General features: G+C 50.4%; 10 protein-coding genes across 10 annotated transcripts; 5 read left to right on the forward strand and 5 right to left on the reverse strand.

Annotated features, from left to right (window-relative positions):
* Window positions 1–101: 101 nt before the first annotated feature.
* Window positions 102–1,931, reverse strand: NCS54_00316200 (PAD domain-containing protein; the record flags this gene model as incomplete). Its single annotated transcript, XM_053148744.1, has 1 exon — window positions 102–1,931. The coding sequence occupies one exon, from the start codon at window positions 1,929–1,931 to the stop codon at window positions 102–104; it is 1,830 nt and encodes a 609-aa protein (XP_053004719.1).
* A 1,758-nt stretch (window positions 1,932–3,689) lies between these two features.
* Window positions 3,690–4,787, forward strand: NCS54_00316300 (PKS-ER domain-containing protein; the record flags this gene model as incomplete). The annotated part of the gene is made up of 3 exons (XM_053148745.1): window positions 3,690–3,972; window positions 4,022–4,454; window positions 4,505–4,787. 3 exons carry the CDS (start codon window positions 3,690–3,692, stop codon window positions 4,785–4,787), a joined length of 999 nt encoding a protein of 332 aa, XP_053004720.1.
* Window positions 4,788–6,227: 1,440 nt separating this feature from the next.
* NCS54_00316400 (Hypothetical protein) lies at window positions 6,228–7,116 on the forward strand (the record flags this gene model as incomplete). Its single annotated transcript, XM_053148746.1, has 4 exons — window positions 6,228–6,279; window positions 6,331–6,625; window positions 6,673–6,979; window positions 7,027–7,116. 4 exons carry the CDS (start codon window positions 6,228–6,230, stop codon window positions 7,114–7,116), a joined length of 744 nt encoding a protein of 247 aa, XP_053004721.1.
* Window positions 7,117–7,532: 416 nt separating this feature from the next.
* NCS54_00316500 (Tautomerase-3 domain-containing protein) lies at window positions 7,533–8,078 on the forward strand (the record flags this gene model as incomplete). Its single annotated transcript, XM_053148747.1, has 1 exon — window positions 7,533–8,078. One exon carries the CDS (start codon window positions 7,533–7,535, stop codon window positions 8,076–8,078), a length of 546 nt encoding a protein of 181 aa, XP_053004722.1.
* Window positions 8,079–8,809: 731 nt separating this feature from the next.
* On the forward strand, window positions 8,810–9,784 carry NCS54_00316600 (Epimerase domain-containing protein; the record flags this gene model as incomplete). The annotated part of the gene is made up of 1 exon (XM_053148748.1): window positions 8,810–9,784. One exon carries the CDS (start codon window positions 8,810–8,812, stop codon window positions 9,782–9,784), a length of 975 nt encoding a protein of 324 aa, XP_053004723.1.
* Window positions 9,785–9,995: 211 nt separating this feature from the next.
* Window positions 9,996–11,365, reverse strand: NCS54_00316700 (MBOAT-2 domain-containing protein; the record flags this gene model as incomplete). The annotated part of the gene is made up of 2 exons (XM_053148749.1): window positions 10,557–11,365; window positions 9,996–10,509 (listed from the first exon to the last, which is right to left on the reverse strand). Exons 1-2 carry the CDS (start codon window positions 11,345–11,347, stop codon window positions 9,996–9,998), a joined length of 1,305 nt encoding a protein of 434 aa, XP_053004724.1. The 5' UTR covers window positions 11,348–11,365.
* A 353-nt stretch (window positions 11,366–11,718) lies between these two features.
* NCS54_00316800 (Hypothetical protein) lies at window positions 11,719–13,162 on the reverse strand (the record flags this gene model as incomplete). Its single annotated transcript, XM_053148750.1, has 5 exons — window positions 11,719–12,179; window positions 12,226–12,315; window positions 12,365–12,592; window positions 12,639–12,948; window positions 12,998–13,162. 5 exons carry the CDS (start codon window positions 13,160–13,162, stop codon window positions 11,719–11,721), a joined length of 1,254 nt encoding a protein of 417 aa, XP_053004725.1.
* Window positions 13,163–13,989: 827 nt separating this feature from the next.
* NCS54_00316900 (Zn(2)-C6 fungal-type domain-containing protein) lies at window positions 13,990–16,315 on the reverse strand (the record flags this gene model as incomplete). The annotated part of the gene is made up of 7 exons (XM_053148751.1): window positions 13,990–14,289; window positions 14,338–15,263; window positions 15,313–15,650; window positions 15,697–15,819; window positions 15,916–15,992; window positions 16,041–16,185; window positions 16,242–16,315. The coding sequence occupies 7 exons, from the start codon at window positions 16,313–16,315 to the stop codon at window positions 13,990–13,992; spliced, it is 1,983 nt and encodes a 660-aa protein (XP_053004726.1).
* A 363-nt stretch (window positions 16,316–16,678) lies between these two features.
* NCS54_00317000 (Hydroxymethylglutaryl-CoA lyase) lies at window positions 16,679–18,508 on the reverse strand (the record flags this gene model as incomplete). Its single annotated transcript, XM_053148752.1, has 2 exons — window positions 16,679–18,029; window positions 18,081–18,508. The coding sequence occupies 2 exons, from the start codon at window positions 18,506–18,508 to the stop codon at window positions 16,679–16,681; spliced, it is 1,779 nt and encodes a 592-aa protein (XP_053004727.1).
* Window positions 18,509–18,986: 478 nt separating this feature from the next.
* NCS54_00317100 (Methylcrotonoyl-CoA carboxylase) lies at window positions 18,987–20,963 on the forward strand (the record flags this gene model as incomplete). The annotated part of the gene is made up of 7 exons (XM_053148753.1): window positions 18,987–19,170; window positions 19,220–19,346; window positions 19,396–19,463; window positions 19,511–19,943; window positions 19,994–20,253; window positions 20,302–20,395; window positions 20,447–20,963. The coding sequence occupies 7 exons, from the start codon at window positions 18,987–18,989 to the stop codon at window positions 20,961–20,963; spliced, it is 1,683 nt and encodes a 560-aa protein (XP_053004728.1).
* Window positions 20,964–21,029: the final 66 nt, after the last annotated feature.

Here is a 21,029-nt window from a genome sequence, read left to right on the forward strand (position 1 = left end):
CAGTAATAAAGATACACCAAAACTTCTATGCTATCTATAATGCCATGCGGCCCGTCTCCGATATAGTCGACCAATATGGTACGGCTCAACATTGATGCATCTTACTCCCACCATGCAACGTCCTTCTCTCTCAAAGTGTTCGTCCCACAGTGAACCTCTCCACCTCGAACGTGATGAGACATGTAATCATCGATCAGCCAAACCGTCATATTGGCCCTGGCATACACGTCTTTGACAACCTCCTCGAGAATATCCCGGCCGTTAATAACAGGGCCCCACGGCTTGGGCGTCAGGTAGTCATGTCCGAGGACCAACCCATTGATAGACTGTGGAAAGAAGGACTTGACCTGACGTTCTCCTGGAGGAGCCCTGTTGAGACGTAGAGGATGGCCATCTGGGGTGTTGGGCCAGGGATAGGTGACGTCTTTCCAGAGCGTGGGGACGCGGAGGATATCTGACTCGGACAGGGGAACTTCTACAAGAAGGAGGTCGAGGGTTTCGTTGATGAAGCTCTGTGCGTACTCGTTAATGGAGATAAAGTCTTTGTCGTTGAGTAAATCTTTGATCGTAAGATTTCGGACCTCTGGATCGATGAAGATGGTTTCGTTGTCGGGTGTCATGTCTCCATTGTAACTGATGACTTTTGCATCACCATGGCCGTCTTTCCAAGCCGTCTCCAAGAGACTGAAAGCTGAAAGTGTATCAACGATAGCAATGGTAAAGCCAAGTTCGTTATCGTATGGAACGAATTGAACCAGTTCGTCGACATGTCCGACAGCAAGCCACCCAGTCTCGAGAACCAATGGCTTCTGAACACCCTGAGCTTCCAAAAAATTGACCATCGACTCTGCTGGATATTTGTCGAAGTGTTTCCCAGCGATAGCTCGTCCGCTCTTGTACTCGACTCCTGCTCTTGAGACGTATGGTGGGATGGTCTCAAAGTTGCCTCCAGAGTTGATCTCCTCGTGGCCAAAGCCTGAACCGAGACCTGGCTGGAAACCGCCAATTCCAGGACCCCGAAGGCGAGAAAAGACTTGACGGCCTGCTGTGCGTCCCGATTGAGCGGAGCGTAGGAGCACGCGAATGGAGATTGGTCCGTTGGGGCCGGGCATGCTTGCGTATCCGGGTTCGAGAAAGTCTTGGGCCCAGATGTCACCCGTTTCGTTGAACAGTACGAAGGGGAGGCTTTGATCAAGACTATCGAGGGTGTTTTGGATTGAGTCGATGAAGCCGGTCTGCCAGGTCGAAGAGGTGACGTTTCCATCGGTACTGAGAACCACTTGAGGGGCTTGTAAGTGGTGATGGATCAGCACGGGGGCCTGTTTCATAGCTACAGTATCGCTTGCGGTTGCATTACCGTCAGTAACACTGAATGTGATGTTTACAAGTCCATCCCAGATAGAAGAGTCAGTCACCAGTTCTCGCCCGTCGATGGCCAGCGTGAGGCCTGTTGCAAGGCTCGTCGCGTTGAAGGTGATCTGCGGGTCGACCAAGGACCAGTCTGTAGAATCTTGACTCTTCCAGAAAATTCGAACACGGCCAAGGGTGGACTTGGGAGTAGTGTAGATGGAACCGATAGCATTCTTGCTCAAGTTACTCAGCGGAAGAGTCTTGAGACGAGCTGCGTATTCAGGGGTGAGAAGACGGTCTCCAGATGCGTCGTTACAGGCGGCTAGTTCAAAGTTGCTGAGAGGTTGCTTTACAAGATCAACCCCGGGACAGCGATGCTGCTGATCTCCTATGTTGGGGAGGAATATCGCGCCGCGGCTGGAAGTCCAGATGTGCTTGTTTGCAGCGTCGAGATGGTTGATGATGCCGTCGCGATTGGTGTCGGCCAGAATCCGTGGGTTGAAATTTGGCGTGGCCAACACGACATTGATGCTAAGAAAAAGAGCCAGCAATAAATGCCGAAGATGAAGATAAAAAAACATGGTGTCTTTTGAGATCAGAATGAGTAAGTGAATGGACTGTGTTGAGATGTTTGGTTCAGTTCGTGTCTGTCAACCTACCTTTATATCTTCTCAGAGACAATACTTTCACGATATGTTCCACAGCGTACTATCTAGCCCGCTGCGCAATTGAAATAAAGTTACCCATTTGGGCCAAATTGTAGTTTACAAGCTGCTTCATTAGAGTACGTCAACTGAGAGGCGGTGTTGGGATGGCTGAGTCGATCAATTGCCCAAAGCGGTAATATGAATGGCCAAGACCTGCTGTGGCTATGGGGATAACGGTATTACGAAGAATACGACAATCGCACTTTCGGGGTTTTTAGCATTGCTTACTTCAAGTCGGGAGAATAATTGGCTTTGTATTACTTATAAAAAGTTTAGAGATTCTCTACCTATCTGTTCTCATCACGTCCTGGGTGCTGTGGCTGGCGAACACCTATTCTGTCCACTTGACCAAGGATTGCTTTAAGGGAATTGGATCGATGAGTCTGGCAGAAGTAAATAGTGTGCGAAAGACTATGCATTAGGGGAATAGTGCACTGAGAAATCATGAACATCGTAACTCTATCAATGGTGATGGAGTAGAGGGCATGATTCTTAACTGGGCGATCTATGAAGTGGAAGCATAGATTTAGACTCAGGTAGCTTTGTGGGCATTGGGATATGACGTTATCATGTGTTGATAATGTGTTCTTTGTTATAGTTGAAGCCCAGCCCTTGATGGGATAACTGAGTCAGAAGACCGTAGACTCAGATAGATTGAGACAAGTTGTGAATAGGTCAATGTGCTTTCATATATCACTTTGTTTGATCGTTTTCTCGTGTGTATTTGGGAAAATGTGGTTCTTCTTTGTTACTCTCATTGCGATGCATTCTCCAAGATCTCAGACCTCGGTGATGGTTACCGAGTGGGAGCCAATGACCTTTTCTGTTGGAGGATCCAATTCTCTCCCAGTTTTATGCTCCAATCAATACTCTTATGTTATGCTAATTTATTCTTCTTGCCTCAATGTTCCGGGCGGATGCTAGCGTCATGGTTGGCTACTTCGCATTGACCAGAGGCAGAGTAACCCAGGCAACGTGTAAGTTAACCAACTGATGGAACATGCTAGTCAAGTCGATCATTTGAAATGACACAAGCCACTCAATCAGGCGATTCAATCTCAAGACCGGATCCGCTTCCTATTTCGGGGGCGACTGGCGACCTTCCGTTAAAGCCGCGACTCCCGCGAGTCAGATACCACGTGGAATATGGCAATGCAATGCTACGGGGCAAAAAAACAAGCGGTTGCAAATTCAGGTCCCCCAACAGACTGTTCGCCTCAAATACGTTTCGAGCCGGAGGTCTTAACCCATCCGGAGTAGACGCCGTGTCCGGCTTGTTCGCGGACCCGGCACTAACATGCCAGATGAGGTCCATGCGCTTCATCTCATTGGCCTCTTGACCGGCGCTGAGTTTTTTTCAAGTAGTCAAAAGCCGTGCCGAGGCATATGGAGCCCACCGAGTTTCCACATTTACACCGAAGGGGATCCGCTCAGAGAAGATTCGAAGAGACTTCGAGGTTTCTAAATCTTCGATGAAAAATTATGCTGTATCCTTGTGGATCGACTGATGGTGGGTGCTGGGTTACGTCAGGGAAGATAAGAGTTTTACCCCTTATATAAACTCGTAGCCAGTTTTCAAAGTCTTTGACAGTAAAACATCCAGTAAATAATATACTACAAATAAAAGCAACAATGGCTCTCAAGTTCAACGTCTTCCGCGGTTCCTCTGAGGGAAAGATCTTTTCCGACAGCGTTGAGCGCGATCTTCAGCCCCACGAGGTCTTTATCGAGACGACGCATTCTGGCGTCTGTGGAACGGATAAGCTCTACCAGCCGAGCGGCATTGCGCTAGGCCACGAGGGAATTGGTGTTGTTCGTGAGGTTGGCTCTGGGGTCAACACTGTCAAGGTTGGCGATAGAGTTGGATTTGGGTATACGCATGAGATTTGCGGCAGCTGTGATAACTGCTGCAGAGGTAAGGCTCCAACTCAAGATGAAGGATCAACACACTGACATAAGTACAGATCTGGATCAGTACTGCAGAGAGAGAAAGATTTATGGCTTTGCCGACACCGACAATGGATCCTTCAGCTACGGTGCCGTCTGGGACGCCAAGTGTGTTGTTCCCATCCCCGACGGCTACGACTCAGCCGACGCCGCTCCTCTCATGTGCGCCGGCTCAACCGTCTGGACCGTTCTCACCAAGTATGGCGTTCGCTGCGACGACCGTGTGGCCGTGATGGGCATCGGAGGTCTTGGCCACTTGGCCATCAAGATTGCCGCCGCCATGGGATGCCAGGTTGTTGTCCTGTCTAGCTCCGAGTCAAAGAGGGAGGAGGCCATGGAGTATGGTGCTGCCGAGTACCATGTTTTCAAGTCTGGAGATGAGGCTCCGGCTGATTTCAAGCCTGTCAAGCACCTGCTTCTGTGCGGCAGCGCAAACGTTGACTACGCCAGGTATGTAAACATTTTTTTCAACCACGAATAACAATCACTAACTTCAACAGCCTGGTTCCTCTTGTGGACACGGATGGCATCATCTACCCCCTCACAGCCAGCCTGGAGGCCACACCAGTCCCCCTGACCCAGTTCTCCCTCAAGGGAATCCGAGTCCAGGGCTCCCTGGTCGGCTCTCGCGACAGTACCCGCAAGCTCCTCGAGTTTGCCGCCCGCAAGAACATTAAGCCCACAATCATGACATATCCTTTGAACGAGGAGGGCATCGAGTCAGCTCTGCATGATCTGAAGGAGGGCAAGGTTAGGTACAGGGCTGTTTTGGTTAAGGAGTAAATTAGTGGCGATGAGGCGTTGAGGTGTGGAATGATGAAGAAAAGCGATGATAGAATTAGAGATGTCATTATGCTAATGCAATATTGAGCCTGATGCCAACACTGTGCTGTGCACGCATTATTCGCCATGAATTTTCATCAGCTCGTGTATGGAATTCTAAATCTGTATTCTCGAGGGCGGCAACGGATGGAAAGCCGGCTAGGCCATCAAGTTTAAATCAAGTCAATTCATCACGACTGCATCAACGCATTTTACTCAACTTCCAGTAGCTAAGATCCCCTTCCTCAGCAGCATGTCATTATCCCTCCACTACTTCTTCTGCTTCTTCTTCTTCCTCTCCTCCTCCTCCAGCTGTGGCCCGCAGGTCGGGCAGTCAGGTCCTTCAACCCAGTCACAGTTGGAGTACTCGTCACTGAAACATCCCTTGCCCTCCAGAAACTTCTTGCACTTATTCCGATTTGTCTCTGTCTTGTGGAGGGTCTTCATGCACCGTCGGCACACCTGCTCGCGCCAGAAGATGACACACATGGTGGCGGTGTGTGGTTTTGAGGGTGAGCTTTGTCCAAGTCTGACGAGCTTTGGTTTTTCGAGGCTGAGATGGTTAGTTGGGATTTTATTGTCGATGGTAGGGTTTCGTTTGTTTACGGAGAGAAAGATGGGACCAAGGTTGGGAGAAACGAGATGATTTATACTTGATTTGATATTGTGATTCAGTCAAGAGTCGAGATGATGATGGACTTTTCACTCTTCATCTGACTCACTAATCTTTGATAGATGAAAGTTTTTATCAGTGAATCAAAGCTCACGCGTCAGAGAGCAATAGACTCGACATGCCATTGTGCCAAGAACAACTTCAAACCTGACAGTGATTGAAAGGGACGAACACTGATATAAAAACTAGAGCCGAGTCTGTGAAACGGCCATTCAGCACGTTTGGTGTGACTCGGTGCCCTGCGGTACATGTCGGTCCCGTGATACTTTGTGTCCCCTTTCTTCAATGATTTGGCCTTGAATAGAAATTGTTTGCTCACTGACACGTTGTTCGTGTCCCAAGTTTGTATCTACACAGACCGTGACTTGCGTACAAACGCAACCAATGGTCAGCTCCCATCCAGATTGTTCTCACCTGATCCGGAGTTCGGGGAGCACACCCGAAAGCCCAGAACGGACCGACCGGCGAATTCCCGTAATCCTAAAAGTACATGGCGATATATGTGATAATTAGACAAATGTCGCCGACTGTCTTCGGTCTATCACGTCACATTTCCGCGCAATTAACAACTCGCCGACATTTATAAGCAGATGACGTCAGGTTCATAAGTATTAGACCATCTTGACAAAGACCTGCCTATAGCTATAAGACGATTATCTTCCCCGCAAAGGGAATCGCTTTTCGGTTGACAACTTCATCTACTATCATATCTGATTGAAATAGTCACTATGGCCTCCAAGTCTTTCTACGCCCTTGTCGCCGGAGTCGGCCCTGGAACCGGTAAGCTGATCATCCCCACTCCACCCGAACATCCCCGCTTATCGCTTTGAGGTCGTGCTACGGCGTTGAGATTCGCGCAAAAGTACCCCGTCGTGCTTCTGGCCCGTCGACCCGAGAGCTACGAAGAAGCTGTTGCAGATATCAAGAAGGCGGGTGGTCAGGCGATTGGCGTCACGGCCGACGTTTCCGATCCTACGAATCTCAAGAATGCCCTTGCGTCGATTGACAAGGAGCTTCCTGGAAGTCGACTGGCTGCTGCTGTTTTCAATGTTAACAGTGGCTTTGCCAAGAAGCCTTTCTTGGAGTTGAAGGCTGAGGATATTGATGCTAGTCTTAATGGGAGCGTGTATGTGACTCTCGACAAGTTGGGGGTACTGGGCTGACAGTTCAAAGGCGGGCATTCTTCCACTTTGCCCAAGCTACACTACCTCTCCTCCAAAAGTCTGTTCCTGACTCTGAGTATCCTCCAACCCTGATCATCACAGGAGCAACCGCCTCGGTCAAGGGTTCAGCCCAGTTTGGCTCCTTCGCCGCTGGAAAGTGGGCTCTGCGAGCTCTAGGCCAGTCTCTGGCTCGGGAGTTCCATCCTCAGGGAATCCATGTGGCGCATGCGGTTATCGATGGTGTTATTGATATTCCTCGCACAAAGGATTGGCAGGTTAATGATGGTGCTGAGGATGGCAAGATTAAGCCAGAGGCGGTACGTATTTCTTATCTGTGAGAGAGGCTGAGACTGACTGTTATTAGATTGCCGAGAACTATTGGTATCTTCATACCCAGCATCGATCTGCTTTTACGCATGAGGTTGATATTCGGCCATATGTTGAGAAGTTCTAAGATGAACACGCCACTAAGATTAGCAATGTTGATGGTATAATATGACTATGATGAACTGGCTCGCTCCTTCAGACCTTGTGTAGATTCTTGAAACTTAGCAGCTAATATTTTCGCTCGTGACTCTATCAAGGCTCGATTTCTTCTGGGTGATACTGTAGCCGTGTGAATTAACCCAGTCCTTTGGACATCAAGTCACTGATGCGGACTTCTTCCCCGCTTCGCAAGCCAAGCTTAAGTTGATTACTATTAACGGCATTCAAACCCCGCCTCGCCTTGTGACCTCGGTTGTCAACAACGCCCTAATGGCCGGGTGTCACGACTCCAATCTGAACTACAAAGCCGGCAAACTGCACTTTGCCCGGTTGTTTGCTCATTTCAATCACCCAACAAAGGAAGAACCTTGATTGTCTCATAGGATGCCCTATTACCAAATCTATCACTCATATCCTCTCGACCAGGAGCAGCGACAGTCCATCGCTGCCTCCATCACCGACTTGCACTGCAAGACCTTCACTACGCCCTCGTTCTTTGTCCACGTGCACTTCATCCAAGAAGACTCCAGTGCCGGCAATTACTTCTTGGCCGGCAAACCTCACACAGCTACATCCAACCGCATCGTCGGCATCGTGCGAACGTCCGCTACCCGACCAAGGAGTGCTTTTGATCAACTAGGAGCTCAAATCGAAGACGCATGGTATGAGGCGTTGAAGATAGCTGCACCTGTTGACAAGAAGGAGTGGAGTCAAGAGGACGAAAACAAGCGGTTGATGATGGTGACGTTTGTGCCCATGATTACGATTCGGGAGGGAGGCATGGCTATTCCCGAGGCAGGACAAGAAGGAGGCTGGTTGAAGGGACAGATGCCCTTTTTCGAGGAGATGAGCGGCAAGGGTATCACTGATTTTACGGATTTGATAGAGGAGCTGAAGGAGAGGGATGACTTGAAGAAGCTGCTACAGTAATTGAACGAGAAGAGGGATAATAAAGAGAGTAACCGTGACCAAGAATAAGCAAATGGAATGTTTAGAAAGATGTTGGTAAATATGTTCTCGTGGACTTGGAATCTTTACATAACACCTGGTGCAAGCCTTCAGAGCCAGTTCGGTGCTCGCTGCTCAACGCTGCCAACATCATTGACCAATACACAAGCTCCCGTGCTCCGAATCCAAGAGAGTGAATTTTCGCAAAGGCATGCGAGATGCATGCCGATTGAGCCGCTTACCATCATTACCCTGCCGTGATGCCGCAAAACTGGCATCGGGATAAGCACCGAACCTTGGCTATCTCCGCAGGCTTCGCCACTATGTCCGGAAACACCGGCCTTTTCACCAGTTGGCTAACGCGACCTCGTATTCTCGAGATTCTGATTGGAGCTTTTCGGCCCATCGCCTGTTTTGACTTCCGCACAGCAGTCAAGATGTTTGTAGAACACAAGACTTCGTAGGTAGAGAATCGGATCAAGATTTAGAGGCCGGAGTTATTCGATCTTGTCAAGGACATTGTAGATATTCCCGACCCAGGAAATGGATCGCATCGTCTTTGAATCAAGTATAAGTAACACACCCCGAACGTGTCAATCCATCATTATCATTGACGCTTATATTTACCAACCTTCTATCTGCTCCAAGCTCTATAAACTTCACAAGCTCACTTCAACAATTTAATTTCCTTCATCAAAACTCCCAGTTTCAAAATGCCCAAGGTCCTCATTCTCGGCGCCACAGGCTATCTTGGCAAGAGACTCGCCAACGTCCTTGTCCGCAGCGGCCAGCATCGAGTCTACGGTGTAGCTCGCAACGAAGCCAAAGCTCAATCTCTCGCCGCAGCTGAAGTCATTCCCGTTATTTGCCCCAACCCTGTTGAAGAGCCCGAGCCTTATCTCAACGCTATCCGAGAGCATCACATCGATGTTGTCGTCGATGTCGCTGGGGCCAACCAGGACTCGGCAAAGTTTCTCAACGATGTTCAACAGATCGGTCAAGAACGCTTGAGCAAGTACAAAGCTTCTGGGCTACACACTGGCCCTAAGCTTGGATTTATCTATTGCTCAGGGACATGGGTTCATGGCTCTAGCAAGGAACCAGTCAATGATCTTGATGTTGCTGGACAGAGCGCAAACAACCAACCACCAGCCCTTGTTGCTTGGCGTACGGACTTGGAAAACTCCATCTTGGTTGCTTCAGACACACTCGACGTCGCCATTGTCCGACCAGCTTTGATCTACGGTCGCGAGAGCACCATTTGGACGCCTTTTGTGCTTCCGCTGCTACAGGCCGCTCGGAGTGGAAGCTCGGACACTGTCCAAATTCCCCTACTCGCCAACTCTAAGCCAGGACTTGTTCATGTTGACGATGTTGCGACGGGGTTCAAATGTGCGATTGAAAAGCTGTCTCTCATCAACGGCGGATCTACGTACCCAGTTTTTGATCTAGTCACAAGCCAAGAGAGCATGCAAGGTATCTTTGACGCTCTGGCTGGAGTTTGGAAATTCAAGGGGAAATATGAATTGGTTGGATCAGGGGACAACCTGTTCGCAGAGGCTATGAGCACGACTATGAGGGGATCATCTGATCGGGCAAAGCAGCTTCTTGGTTGGGAACCTACGCGAACGAATGGATTCATTACGGATATGGATGTGTATGCTGCGGCCTTTGCGTCTCAGCATTAGAGGCATCCGAGATTGGGGGGATGACGGTAGATGTAACAAATCAATTGTATGCTCATGTTCCTGAACTCCCTGCTCGTTTATGTTTGTCTGTTTTGAATCGCCATCCATCGCGGTTATCTGACCATTGCCATTTTAACCATCTTGCCTAGACTTCTACGTGCGTGTCTATAACATCTCCGCCCCTAACGTCTCAAGACCTTCTCTCATGTACCTAAACCTCACCCCCGATAGCATACTTCAAGATTAACCCACTCACGCCCAGCAACGCCCCTGCTGCCGGAAGCCCAATCTGACTCACCAGACTAAACGGAACAAGCCACTTTGTCTCGGCCGGTAGTTGAGCGGCATGGGCCAGATACCAAGGGGCTGTCAGAGTCATCCAGGTCGTAACCCAAACGTAGCCCACGAGTCTATGCCACAGGGGGACCTTGACATCCTTCTTCCTTGTGTCAACGCCAGTGATGCGGCGGCATAGATCTTGAACTGCGTCCTCCAACATGATGGCTAAAGCCATGGAGCCAAAAAAGGCGAGCGTGGGTGCTTTGGATGGGGGCTTGTAGGAAAACAGATCGATGGTGAGATGCATCGCGCCAGAAGCCAAGAACACGATGAGAATATTCAGGTAGCGCTCTATGAATGAAGGCCGTGAAAGACCTAGTAGGTCTCGGCATATATAGTTGCTGAGTGATTTCATAGGCCATAGGCAGTCCTGATGCCAAAAGGTGCTGCCATCTTGTAAGTCGGCGCATATCACAGCAGAGGGGAGTCTTACTTCCAGAAGCCGCGGATGGTGTATGCATCCCACATGCTTCCAAACAGAGGCGGCCATTGATCAGTAGAGGTGATTCCGAGGAGGACGGAGAGAATAGAGAAGCCTCGGTAGGGGATGTCGATGGACACTCGAGCCGGTGCAAGTCCCGCCACAGGACCAACAGCGACACGTCCTCCCCATTGCTCAGCAGTGGCATTGAGGTAGTTGAACTCTATACCAGGACCAAAGAGTCTCTGGGCATCCTCTGGCGGTGTCTCCAAGGAGGACATGTAGATGATGTCGAGGAGGAGGTATTGCCATGCCATGATGAGGACCTGTCGTGTGATGTACGCGCTGCGACTCGGCTTTGACCCTTTGTAGTAGCGTGGAAACTTGTTGAGGCGTTTGACCTCCCACGGATTCCCAACGTTTCGCAGATTGAACAAGAGACGCATCGTGACATAAAACCTGTCGATAAACCCATCAGAATGTCGAAAAATGTTGCCCTTCACCAAGTCATCAGAGTCAAGCTTCCTAATGATCAAACAATTGCAACACTGGATCAAGACGAGCACAACCCAGCCCATGATGACGCCGTTGATGACAAAGCTCGTGCCCGTGTCTGCTATCATTTCAAAGAGTCGCTTGCCGATCGCGACTACGACGACGGGCCAGATGTAGCGCGGTGTCGAGTTGATGCCTGACTTTGGAGTCGCGAGGATGATGGACGCGGTAGGGATACATGCGCCGAGCAGTAAAAACGCGCCCTTGATGAGATTGATGGGCACTGAGCCCTGATTGACCGACTCCATGATATCGAGGTGGTGATGTTGAGTTGGGCAAGAATGGTGAGATGAGCATTTTAATCAAAATTTCGGACAAGGCAGGCATGTCGCACAGCTGCGGGTCTGCAATATGCCAGATAGCTAATTAGAAGCCCTCTAGCAGTAGTACGACCGCTAGATGGCTGATTATTACGTGTCTCATTCGCGTTTGATAGCGAGGTGGCTTAGTGCTCACTAGGTGCGCACGCCCAGCCTCGTCTTACATGCGGCGAGGTTTGCTTTTTTTGTGCGGGAAGTGATTGGTCTGAAGTCCGAAGGCGACAATTTGAATACGGTGTACAGTATAACTATGCAGATACATTGAGGTATACCAAGGATTGTTACAATAGACATCTAAATTACAGCTTTGACTTTTCAGCCTTGACCTCTTGGTTCAGAGCCAAATCAGTCAAAATCTCTTCACTCCCACCCCCAACAACCATGACCCTAACATCCCGACTAATCTGCTCAATCCTGGCCCCCCTCCCATTCTTGGAATACCCAAGTCCACCCATAACCTGCTGACTCTCCCTATTCACCTTCTCCAGCGTCTGTCCCGCCAACACCTTTAAATTCGCAAACTGACCACCAAGCTTTGCGTTGGGGTTCGTCTTGGAGATGTAGACGAGCTGCTCCATCCACGAGTGCGTGGATTCAATGTGACGCGCCATGGTGCTGAATTTGGCCCGGATGACTTGGTTTTGGATTAGGGGTTTTCCAAAGGTTTCGCGGTTGAGGGCGTGTTTGTAGGCGTCGTGGAGGCAGACGCGGGCCATGCGGAGGGCGGTGCAGGCGAGCCAGAGACGTTCGTGGTTGAAGTCTGCATGGTCAGGATATGAGAAGAAGAGTTGTTGGTAGGTACTCACTGTTCATGATGATTGGGAAGCCCTTGTTCTCCTCGCCTAGAAGGTTGGACACGGGGACCTCTACATTGTCAAACTCGATGTAGGTGGATCCTATTAACCATTAGACATGCTTTACAATGGATATGCGTCATGTACTCACCACTGGCTTCGACACCAGAATTCTGAATCTTCTTGCATGTAACACCAGGAGCCTTGAGAGGAACGATCAACGCGGAGATACCAAAAGTACCATCTCCTCCAGTCCTGACAGCTGCAGTACAGTAATCCGCAAAGATGCCATTGGTAATCCACTTCTTTGCGCCGTTGACAATGTACTTGTCTCCTCTCCGTTCAGCCGTAGTTGTGAGTCCAGCGACATCAGAACCAGCTATTGAGTATCAGCCACTGCCGTATACCAGATCTCAGGGTCTTACCATCTGGTTCTGTTACGGCTAGACAGAATCTCGTCTTTCCAGAGAGGACATCAGGAAGGAATCGTCGCTTTTGCTCTGGATTGCCGAATTGGATGACGGGTGGAAGACCGATCGAGTTGCCGCATCCAAGAGCCCAGACAATTCCGAGGTATCCACACCTTGCGAGTTCATCAATCACGACAAGGTCGTGAAACGCGTCCCATTCGTGAGGGGGAATGTCACCAGGGAGTCTCTGGCCTTGTAGCTGATCAAATGCTACTGGGTAGGCAGCCACGGCGGTGTATCCAAGCTTTGCATGTCGTTGTTGGACCTGAAAGAAATGAGCAAGCTGAGAAGAGCAATGGGAAGAGGTGAAATACTTCTTGTGGTACGGCGCCTTTCCTCTCCCATTCATCACAGAATGGTGCGATATGCTCGTCGACATACGCTCGTACCTCCTTCTGCAAGCGCCTGTGAGATTCACCGTAGTAAGGACTTTCGCCTCTAGTCAGCCAGAGAGGGTCTGCAAAAGGAATGCCGGTCATTTTTGCGGTTGAAGTAGTTTAGTGAGAAGCGTTAGGGTACTTTGAGAGTGTGCAGCCAAGTAAAATGCTGCCTCATGAGTATATATACAATATCAATCCAAGACTCTCACGATATTAACCTCGGGAACCGTAAGATTGTCCACATTATAAAACTCTCGGAAAGCGTGCGGTCCGTGGATACGGTCCGTACATGGTCTCCCGAGGTATGTAAATAGAATCAACTGGCCACAGTTTCAAGAACAACGTTTGGACTTGTGAAGCTATCAACAGCCTTCTATTGTCCATATTCCAATCTCATTGACCACGAGTTCTTCATCCTGAATTCAATGAGCGTTATCTCGTCGCATCCGTCTGTGATGCTTCATTGGTCCGAAGCTGTCGGTCCGGCTCGATCAAAGGGCCCACTTCTCGGTCCGGGGCCGGAGAGCAACAACCGGGATTACATGGCAATGACGTCGTAGGAAACGGGAGTTTACCTCGAGAAAATGAATAGACGAAAAGCGCCAGGCTAGATTAGGTATCTGATCTTGGTCAAAGGGCTCCGAGCAACTCAACGGAAATAACACAGCCGTAACACAACTAAAGCTTACACTCAAGCTTCAATAACATAACTATCCAGTAAGGTTTATAACCGTGGGGAGATGAGGCCGCGATAGCCTTAACAAGGCTTCTTCTGGGATGGATAAAAGGGAGCATCTCTACCCTCGTACTAGGTCAAATGCCAAGAACAGGAGGCAACCAACATCCGTTGTGTTATTATCGCTGATGTGTTGTTATGTTGTATGAGAGCAAGTATGCTATTTACCTCCCCGGCTTCATACACCTCCTTATAAACGAGTCAATGGTTCCTGAGTCCCTACGAAAAGTAACTGATTCCTTGCCTCACTCGTCGGCGACGCAGCCATGTAGTCGCCACCTGGAATCCATTTACTCGGTGATGGTAGATTTGATAAGAATGACACATTCCCGGGAGAATTTCCAGGCACTTCCCTAGCCAGCATCCCGTAGTCGACGAGGGACCAGAGGGTATTTTCTGCAATGCCGTCTAATTCGTCGGCGAGACAGGCTGCGTTGAAGAGGTGGGCGTAGGACTCGGAGTGGGCGTCGAATTCTCGGAGTTTGGTCAACTGGAACAAGTCAGTATATGTGTTGATGGATCACAAAAGGGGACAAACCATGTTGGGAACCATAGGCCACAAAACACCCAGTCTCTCCAACACCTCTATGCACCGTTGATAATACCTCTGGCTGTCATACTGATCAACATCAACACCCTGATGCTGCGCCCCAAAAGCCAGAGAATGAATCCCCGCCGCGATGGAAGCACAGTACGTGTAAAACGAAGACTCCATCGGTACAACCCCAGTAGTTCCCGCCAAGAGCAGATCCGTGAGTTTCCTCGCGTTTTCTTGCGCTGCGTGGAACGCGTTGGATGTGAAACTTTTCGGAACCCTTGCTGCTATGGGACGTAGGCGGAGACGGATTAGGAATGGGTGGTTTAGGAGACAGTAGCAGAGATGGAAGAGAGCGTGTGAGAAGACGAGGTGGCCGACTTGTTTTTCGTCAATGTTGGTGTCTGCTTGAGGTCCGTTTTGAACAAGATCTAGAATCGGTTGATCGTGGTTCTTGAGGTAGGATTCGAGGAGTAGCAGTGAAGCATTCGTCAGGGCAAAGTCGGATTGGGGATCCAACGGCGTGAGCATTTCACCTGCACTTCTTCCATGGGCGTATTTCGTACAGCGTCCAAAGATGGACGTAGCCACAACAGCTAATCCAAACGGACTCGGAGGATTCGCAAGAGGAACATCCCAGCTGAGGACCTGACGCAGCGTAGGCACATTCTCACCATCTTCACCTCTATCTTGGAAGACGTCTTCGTTGCAGGGGAGGTGAAGAGTGCAGTCGTCATCGGCGACTGCTGCGGGTCTTGAACGGGCGCACGAGATTAGCTTGTCGACAAGGTAGATGGACCAGAATGTTCGTCTTCGTTCTTCACGTTCTGTTGGGGGAAGGAAGAATGACGGCTCGGACATGAGGTCGACATCTTGGGATAGACGGATTGCTAGGCCGAGACGTAGCCAGCCTGAACTGATTCTTGCAGCTGGAGATATCGTCAGCTAAGGTCATGGTGTTGTGGGGGATGGATGTACCCGTGTAATCGACGATTGCCAGTAGAGTAACAGTCTGAATAACAGACAAGTCGAGGTTATTATCAACACTCAAATGATCCTCTATCACGCACAGCCACGACTGCCGAGAATACGCATCCGAAGCTTGCTGAACCTTGCCCACGAAATAAGGCTGATCCGAGAACCTTACCGCATACGCAAGAACAGCAAACAGCAGACATCTCGGTATCGACATGGTTGAAAGACTCGCGTAGAAAGACGTGCGGTGGAAGAATGAGTATGGCTGGTTATGGACGCGGGCAAAGTAGGTGTCCACGAGGGATTGGACTACCTCTGGAGGTGGGAGTCCATCAAATGAGCTGGTTTGGTCAGTCCCTGATGTTACTATGCAGGTAGTTATCTTACAAGCTGTCCAAAACAGAATTCTGTACTATTGAGTCGAGATTCAAGTCTGGCTGATCTTGGTTATGATGTAGTGATGGCATGCGTCGAGGCGTCGAGCTGAACGCCGAGGAGGGTGATGTCTGGCTGAGAATAGAGTCAGCCGATACATTCAAGGAGATATCCAAATTCCCTCAAATAAAGAATCGTAGAATAAAGGAAACTCCTTCCAGGCATCCTTACACATGAGCGTCAAAGTTGCCTTGACTGAGCCTACTCAACGCCGACTCAAGCGATGAGATACGCTCCAACAACTGACTCTATCACACAGTTAGCATTAAAACTCTCGCATGCACATTCAAACATACACTTATCGTAGCATTAGAAACCCTAGGCACTGTATGGCCCGTCTCACCAGCCGTGACAGAGTACGGCTCATAGACGCAGCTCCGTCGGCTCTGTCGGCAGTGCGTGCACACCGGGCGCTCACCGGAGCACTTGACCTTGCGTCGCCTGCGCACATGTTAGATGTATGTATGTAACAGTGTCCGTGTATGACATTTACTAACCTGCAATTGGCACATGCTTGACGAATTCGCTTTATCACGCCCGCATTCGTGGGCCGCGTGTCGTGTGTCTCCATGCCGAGCGGACCGAGGTGAGGGGAAGGGCGTAGGGCGTAGAGGTAGGGGGTTCAAAGTAGGGAAACGAAACGTAAGATTCGAGTTGAACAGGAATAAGGCGAAATCACGGGACCTCCAACTCCCGAGGCATCAATGGTCGGCTTTGGCTTGTTTGACAAGTTTGGGTTCAGTTTGGCAAAGAGGGAGGAGAGAGAAGAATCCGGGGAAATCCTGGGGTCGAGCAAATCTCCCCGCAGCCAGGAAACATGGATATTTCACGAGCCAGACTAAACTACTTCCTAAACCGTACTAGTTCCTCTATTCTCTGTCGGAAGCTGATCCAATGAAATGGTCCGTCTTTCCGTTCATGCGTGTGTCCTCCTCTAGAGCTTGCTGCGCGTGCGTGGTGCGTCCCAATCTACTGCTCGTCCTGCTTGGAACTCGCTGACACCAAAGTGACCAGGCGCGGATGGCTTCATCATCTCATTGAAGAGCGTCTTGATGGTGTCGGCCTGCTCTGGGTGTCCTCCGTGGGCCCAGGCTGACGCGATCAATTCCTTGGACATTCGGAGAGCTTCAGGCGAGACAGACCGCAGTTTGACCAGCCAGGAATCCAGGGCCTCGTTTAACTTGCACTGATCCTCCACGACACTCATGACTACTCCCTTGGCGTGCAACTCTGATGGAGTAACGGGCCTTGCTGTCAAGATTGCCTCCCGAGCAAAAGGTACACCCCATTCCCGAATCACGTACTTGGAGATTGTCGCAGGACAAAGACCCAACTTGGCTTCACTCAATGTGACCTTGGCGCCTTTGACACAGAGTCGAAGATCGCAAGCAAATGCCAGACCGACTCCACCTCCAAATGCCGGCCCGTTGAGAGCGGCGATTGTCACCTTGGGGCTCTTGTCAATCGTGTCGAAAAGACGCTCGAGTCTGTTGAACTGCGCCTGGGCGACATCGTCATTCCCGCCGACGGGAGTGCTCTTGCTAAGATCCATACCCGTACAGAAGAACTTGCCACTGCCTGTAAGCGCGATGCGATTGACGCTCCTGTCGCTAGCAACGTCTCGGAAGATAGAGGTCAGGTCTTCGATCATAGCGGTGGTCAGGGCGTTGCCGTTGCGCGGTCGGTTCATGGTGATTCTCAGGTTCGCTCCCGATTGATCGATGATGAGACCGTCTGTTTCTTTGACGCGCTCCCAGGTCAACGGTCCGTGGGTCTTCTCTCGCGGTTTCTTCACGCGTCGCTCCTTGGACGACAAGGCAGCGCCGACGCGACTTGAAGTTGGCTGCGACAACTTGTCCGAGATCCAAGCCCCGACCGCTGCGAGTTTGGAGAGATTGACTCCCGTATGAACACCAGCTCGGTCAAACATGTAGACCAAGTCCTCGGTAGAAGCATTGCCTTTGGCCCCGGGCGCAAAGGGACATCCACCCAGGCCAGCAACACTGCTATCAAACACCCTAACCCCCCATGTATAAGCCTCCCAAACGTTGGCGAGAGCTTGTCCATATGTATCGTGGAAGTGACCAGCTATCCGATCGAGGGGGATGTCGTTTGTCTTGAGGAGATGAAGGAGGTTGCGCACGTCTTTGGGGGATCCGACTCCCAGGGTGTCACCGAGACTGACTTCGTAGCAGCCCATGTCGAGGAGGGTCTGTACGACCTTGAGAACGGCGGCCGGAGGAGTCCGTCCATCGAAGGGGTCTTCAAAGATGCAAGATACATAGCTGAAGCGGCGAGTTAGTGGCCGAATTGATAGAGCAAGTGTAGATACTCACCCGCGAACCTTGCAGTCAAACTTCTTGGCTTCTTCACAGACGAGACGTGCTCTGGCGATGCCTTGGTCCACGGTACAATTGATGTTTGCCCTGCTGAAGCCTTCCGATGCGCTCACAAACACAGCGACTTCTTTAACACCCAGTTGACGAGCAATATCGAGGCCCTTTCTGTTTGGAACCAAAACCGGGAGGCGTAGCGATGCATCTCCAAGAAGCGCCTGCACCGGTGAACTCGACAAGACGGCGCGACAATCTTGTAGCTGGGGAACAGCCTTGGGCGACACGATGGATGTAACTTCTATCGTCTCGAGTCCAGCATCGTAAAGTCTGCGCAGCAGCTCTATCTTGACATCTGTCGGGACTTGCTGCGAGATGTTTTGCAGGCCATCTCTGGCGCCGACTTCGACGATGCGGACGTGTGTAGTCATGATCAAAGATGAATGGATGAGATGCGCATGACAGCAGGTTCCAGAATTGTTAGAATAAATGAATGGAGCTGTTCCCTCGCTCTTTCCGTGGATGCGATTTCCTCGCGGTCCGCATTCAAGATCCGTCGAGAACCGAGATTCCCGTCGCGACCGGACCGATCCCCGCGGGGACCTTCCAGGGCATTAGTTACCCCGTCGGTCGCTGCCTTTGACAGGCATTTGAACCGAGGTATATTCTTCCATCTTTTTGTGCTTCTTTTCATCACAAAGACATCTTTGTTCAATTTTTAGCAATTTACTGTCGCAGCAGTGGCATTTCTGATTGACATCTTCCCGTTGTTGATGGAGTCGCTCCGCCTCGGTCCGAACCCCGAACAGCATCTTTATTTACACCCGTAATCCAGCTGGACATTGTTCTTCATCTTTAAATTACTCGATTCGGACTCTGAAGAGTTGCTTCAGTTCAATCATCGGCAACATGGCTTCCACACATCAATACCCAGTCGAGCGCTCCAAGGTGTCGCTTCGAGACCAAGCTCACAAGGACAATCTCGCAAACTGGGAGCCCATACTAGAAAAGTATGAGGATGCGCTACAACAGGTATCTAGCGAAGGTACAATTGCCTCGCTTGAGAGGCATCAGACTAGAGGCCAGCTCCTTCGTAAGTCCCAGCAGCACATGTTTTGGGGGGTGCACTAACCGGCTTCCAGCAAGAGATCGCATCGCTTTGCTTCTTGATCAAGACTCTCCATTCCTAGAGCTCTGTCCGTTTGCCGGCTTTGGGAATGCCAACTCGACGCCTTCTGCCAACATTATTGCTGGTATCGGCACAGTGAGGTAGGTCGACACTAGCATTCTTGTAGGAGTTCGTGTTGACGATGAATAGCGGAAAGATATGTCTTCTCATGTCGCATATACCCACACAGAGCGGCGGAGCTTGGAACGAGATGACTGGTGAGTGCACTATCGCTCAAGTCTACACATTCACTAACAAGTGGCAGTTGTCAAGGTGAACCGCATCTTGGAGATAGCCTCTGAGAACGACCTCCCCCTCATCTCCCTCGTCCAGTCTGTAAGTCTCAACCCCTCACACAACCTCCTCAACATCAACTCACCCTCCAAGGCCGGTGTCTTTCTCCCACAGCAGTTCCGAGTCTTCCACAGAGGTGGCCAGCTCTTCTACGACCTCGCCAACCGCTCATTCCAAGGAAAGCCCTCATGCGCCATCGTCTTTGGGTCTTCAACTGCTGGTGGAGCATATCACCCTGCTCTATCCGACTATAGTATCTTTGTGGAGAATCAAGCTCAAGTCTTTCTTGGTGGTCCACCGCTGGTCAAGATGGCTACTGGAGAAGAGGTCGAGGCGGAGGAGTTGGGCGGTGCTAATGTTCATGGGTCAAAGACTGGACTTGCCGATCAAGTCGCGACAGACGAGTGAGTCTAATGTCCCACTCTGAGTGAGTGATTGAAGCTGACAGGTACAGGTTCGATGCCATTCACAAAGCTAGGGATTGGGTTGCCTCTCTCAAGATCAAGCAGCGATTCCTCAAGACCAACGGTGAAATTTCGAATCCTCTTCCTCCACGGTATCCCATCGACGATATCCTTTCCTTGGTAAACCCCGACATTCGAAAGGCGTTTGATATGAAGGAGGTGGTGTTGAGACTTGTTGATGATTCGAGGCTGGCCGTCTTCAAGCCCAAGTATGGAGTCAACATTTTGACTACGTGGGCGCACATCATGGGTAAGCCGACGAGTGCTAATGCAAGAGCATGACTGACGAGGCGTTTAGGCTTTCGAGTGGGAATTGTGGCCAACCAGATATCCGTCATCAACCCCGATGAAGCTCTCAAAGCCGCCCAGTTTATCCGGCTCTGCAACCAAGAGTAAGTCATGTCATTACACCCCTCTCCCTGAAACTACTGACACTTCCCCAGGGCTACGCCCATCATCTTCCTTCACAACGTCACAGGCTTCATGGTAGGCACCAAAGCCGAGCACTCCGGCATCATCAAGGCTGGAGCGCAGCTCGTCTCTGCAGTTTCGTGCTCTCAAGTTCCTCACATCTCCATTATCATGGGGGCCTCCTACGGCGCTGGCAACTACGCCATGTGTGGCCGAGCCTACAAGCCTCGGTTCATCTTTACTTGGCCGACGGGCAAGTGCAGTGTCATGGGACCTGATCAGCTTGCCGGTGTCATGGAGCAGATCCAGTCGAAGAAGGCTCGGCCTGAGGGAGAAAAGGATTCAGCAGACAAGGTTCAGGAGAAGACGGCGCAGTTTAAGCGCCAGGTTCAGAGAGATGCTGAGAGCTACTCTACAAGCAGTATGCTTATTGATGACGGAATCATTGATCCCAGAGATACGAGGGAAGTGCTGGGTATGTGCTTGGAGATTGTTTCAGGAAACGACAAGTCTGCTGGTCAAGGGTTCAGAGCTCTTGCGAGAATATAGTCGGCATGGTGCTGCTGATCGTGTAAGCTACTAAATCAGGATAGAAGTTGGGTATGGCGTGGATAA

The sequence above is a fragment of the Fusarium falciforme genome, chromosome 2 (assembly GCF_026873545.1).
Source record: "Fusarium falciforme chromosome 2, complete sequence".
In the NCBI taxonomy this organism is placed as follows: Eukaryota; Fungi; Ascomycota; class Sordariomycetes; order Hypocreales; family Nectriaceae; genus Fusarium; species Fusarium falciforme.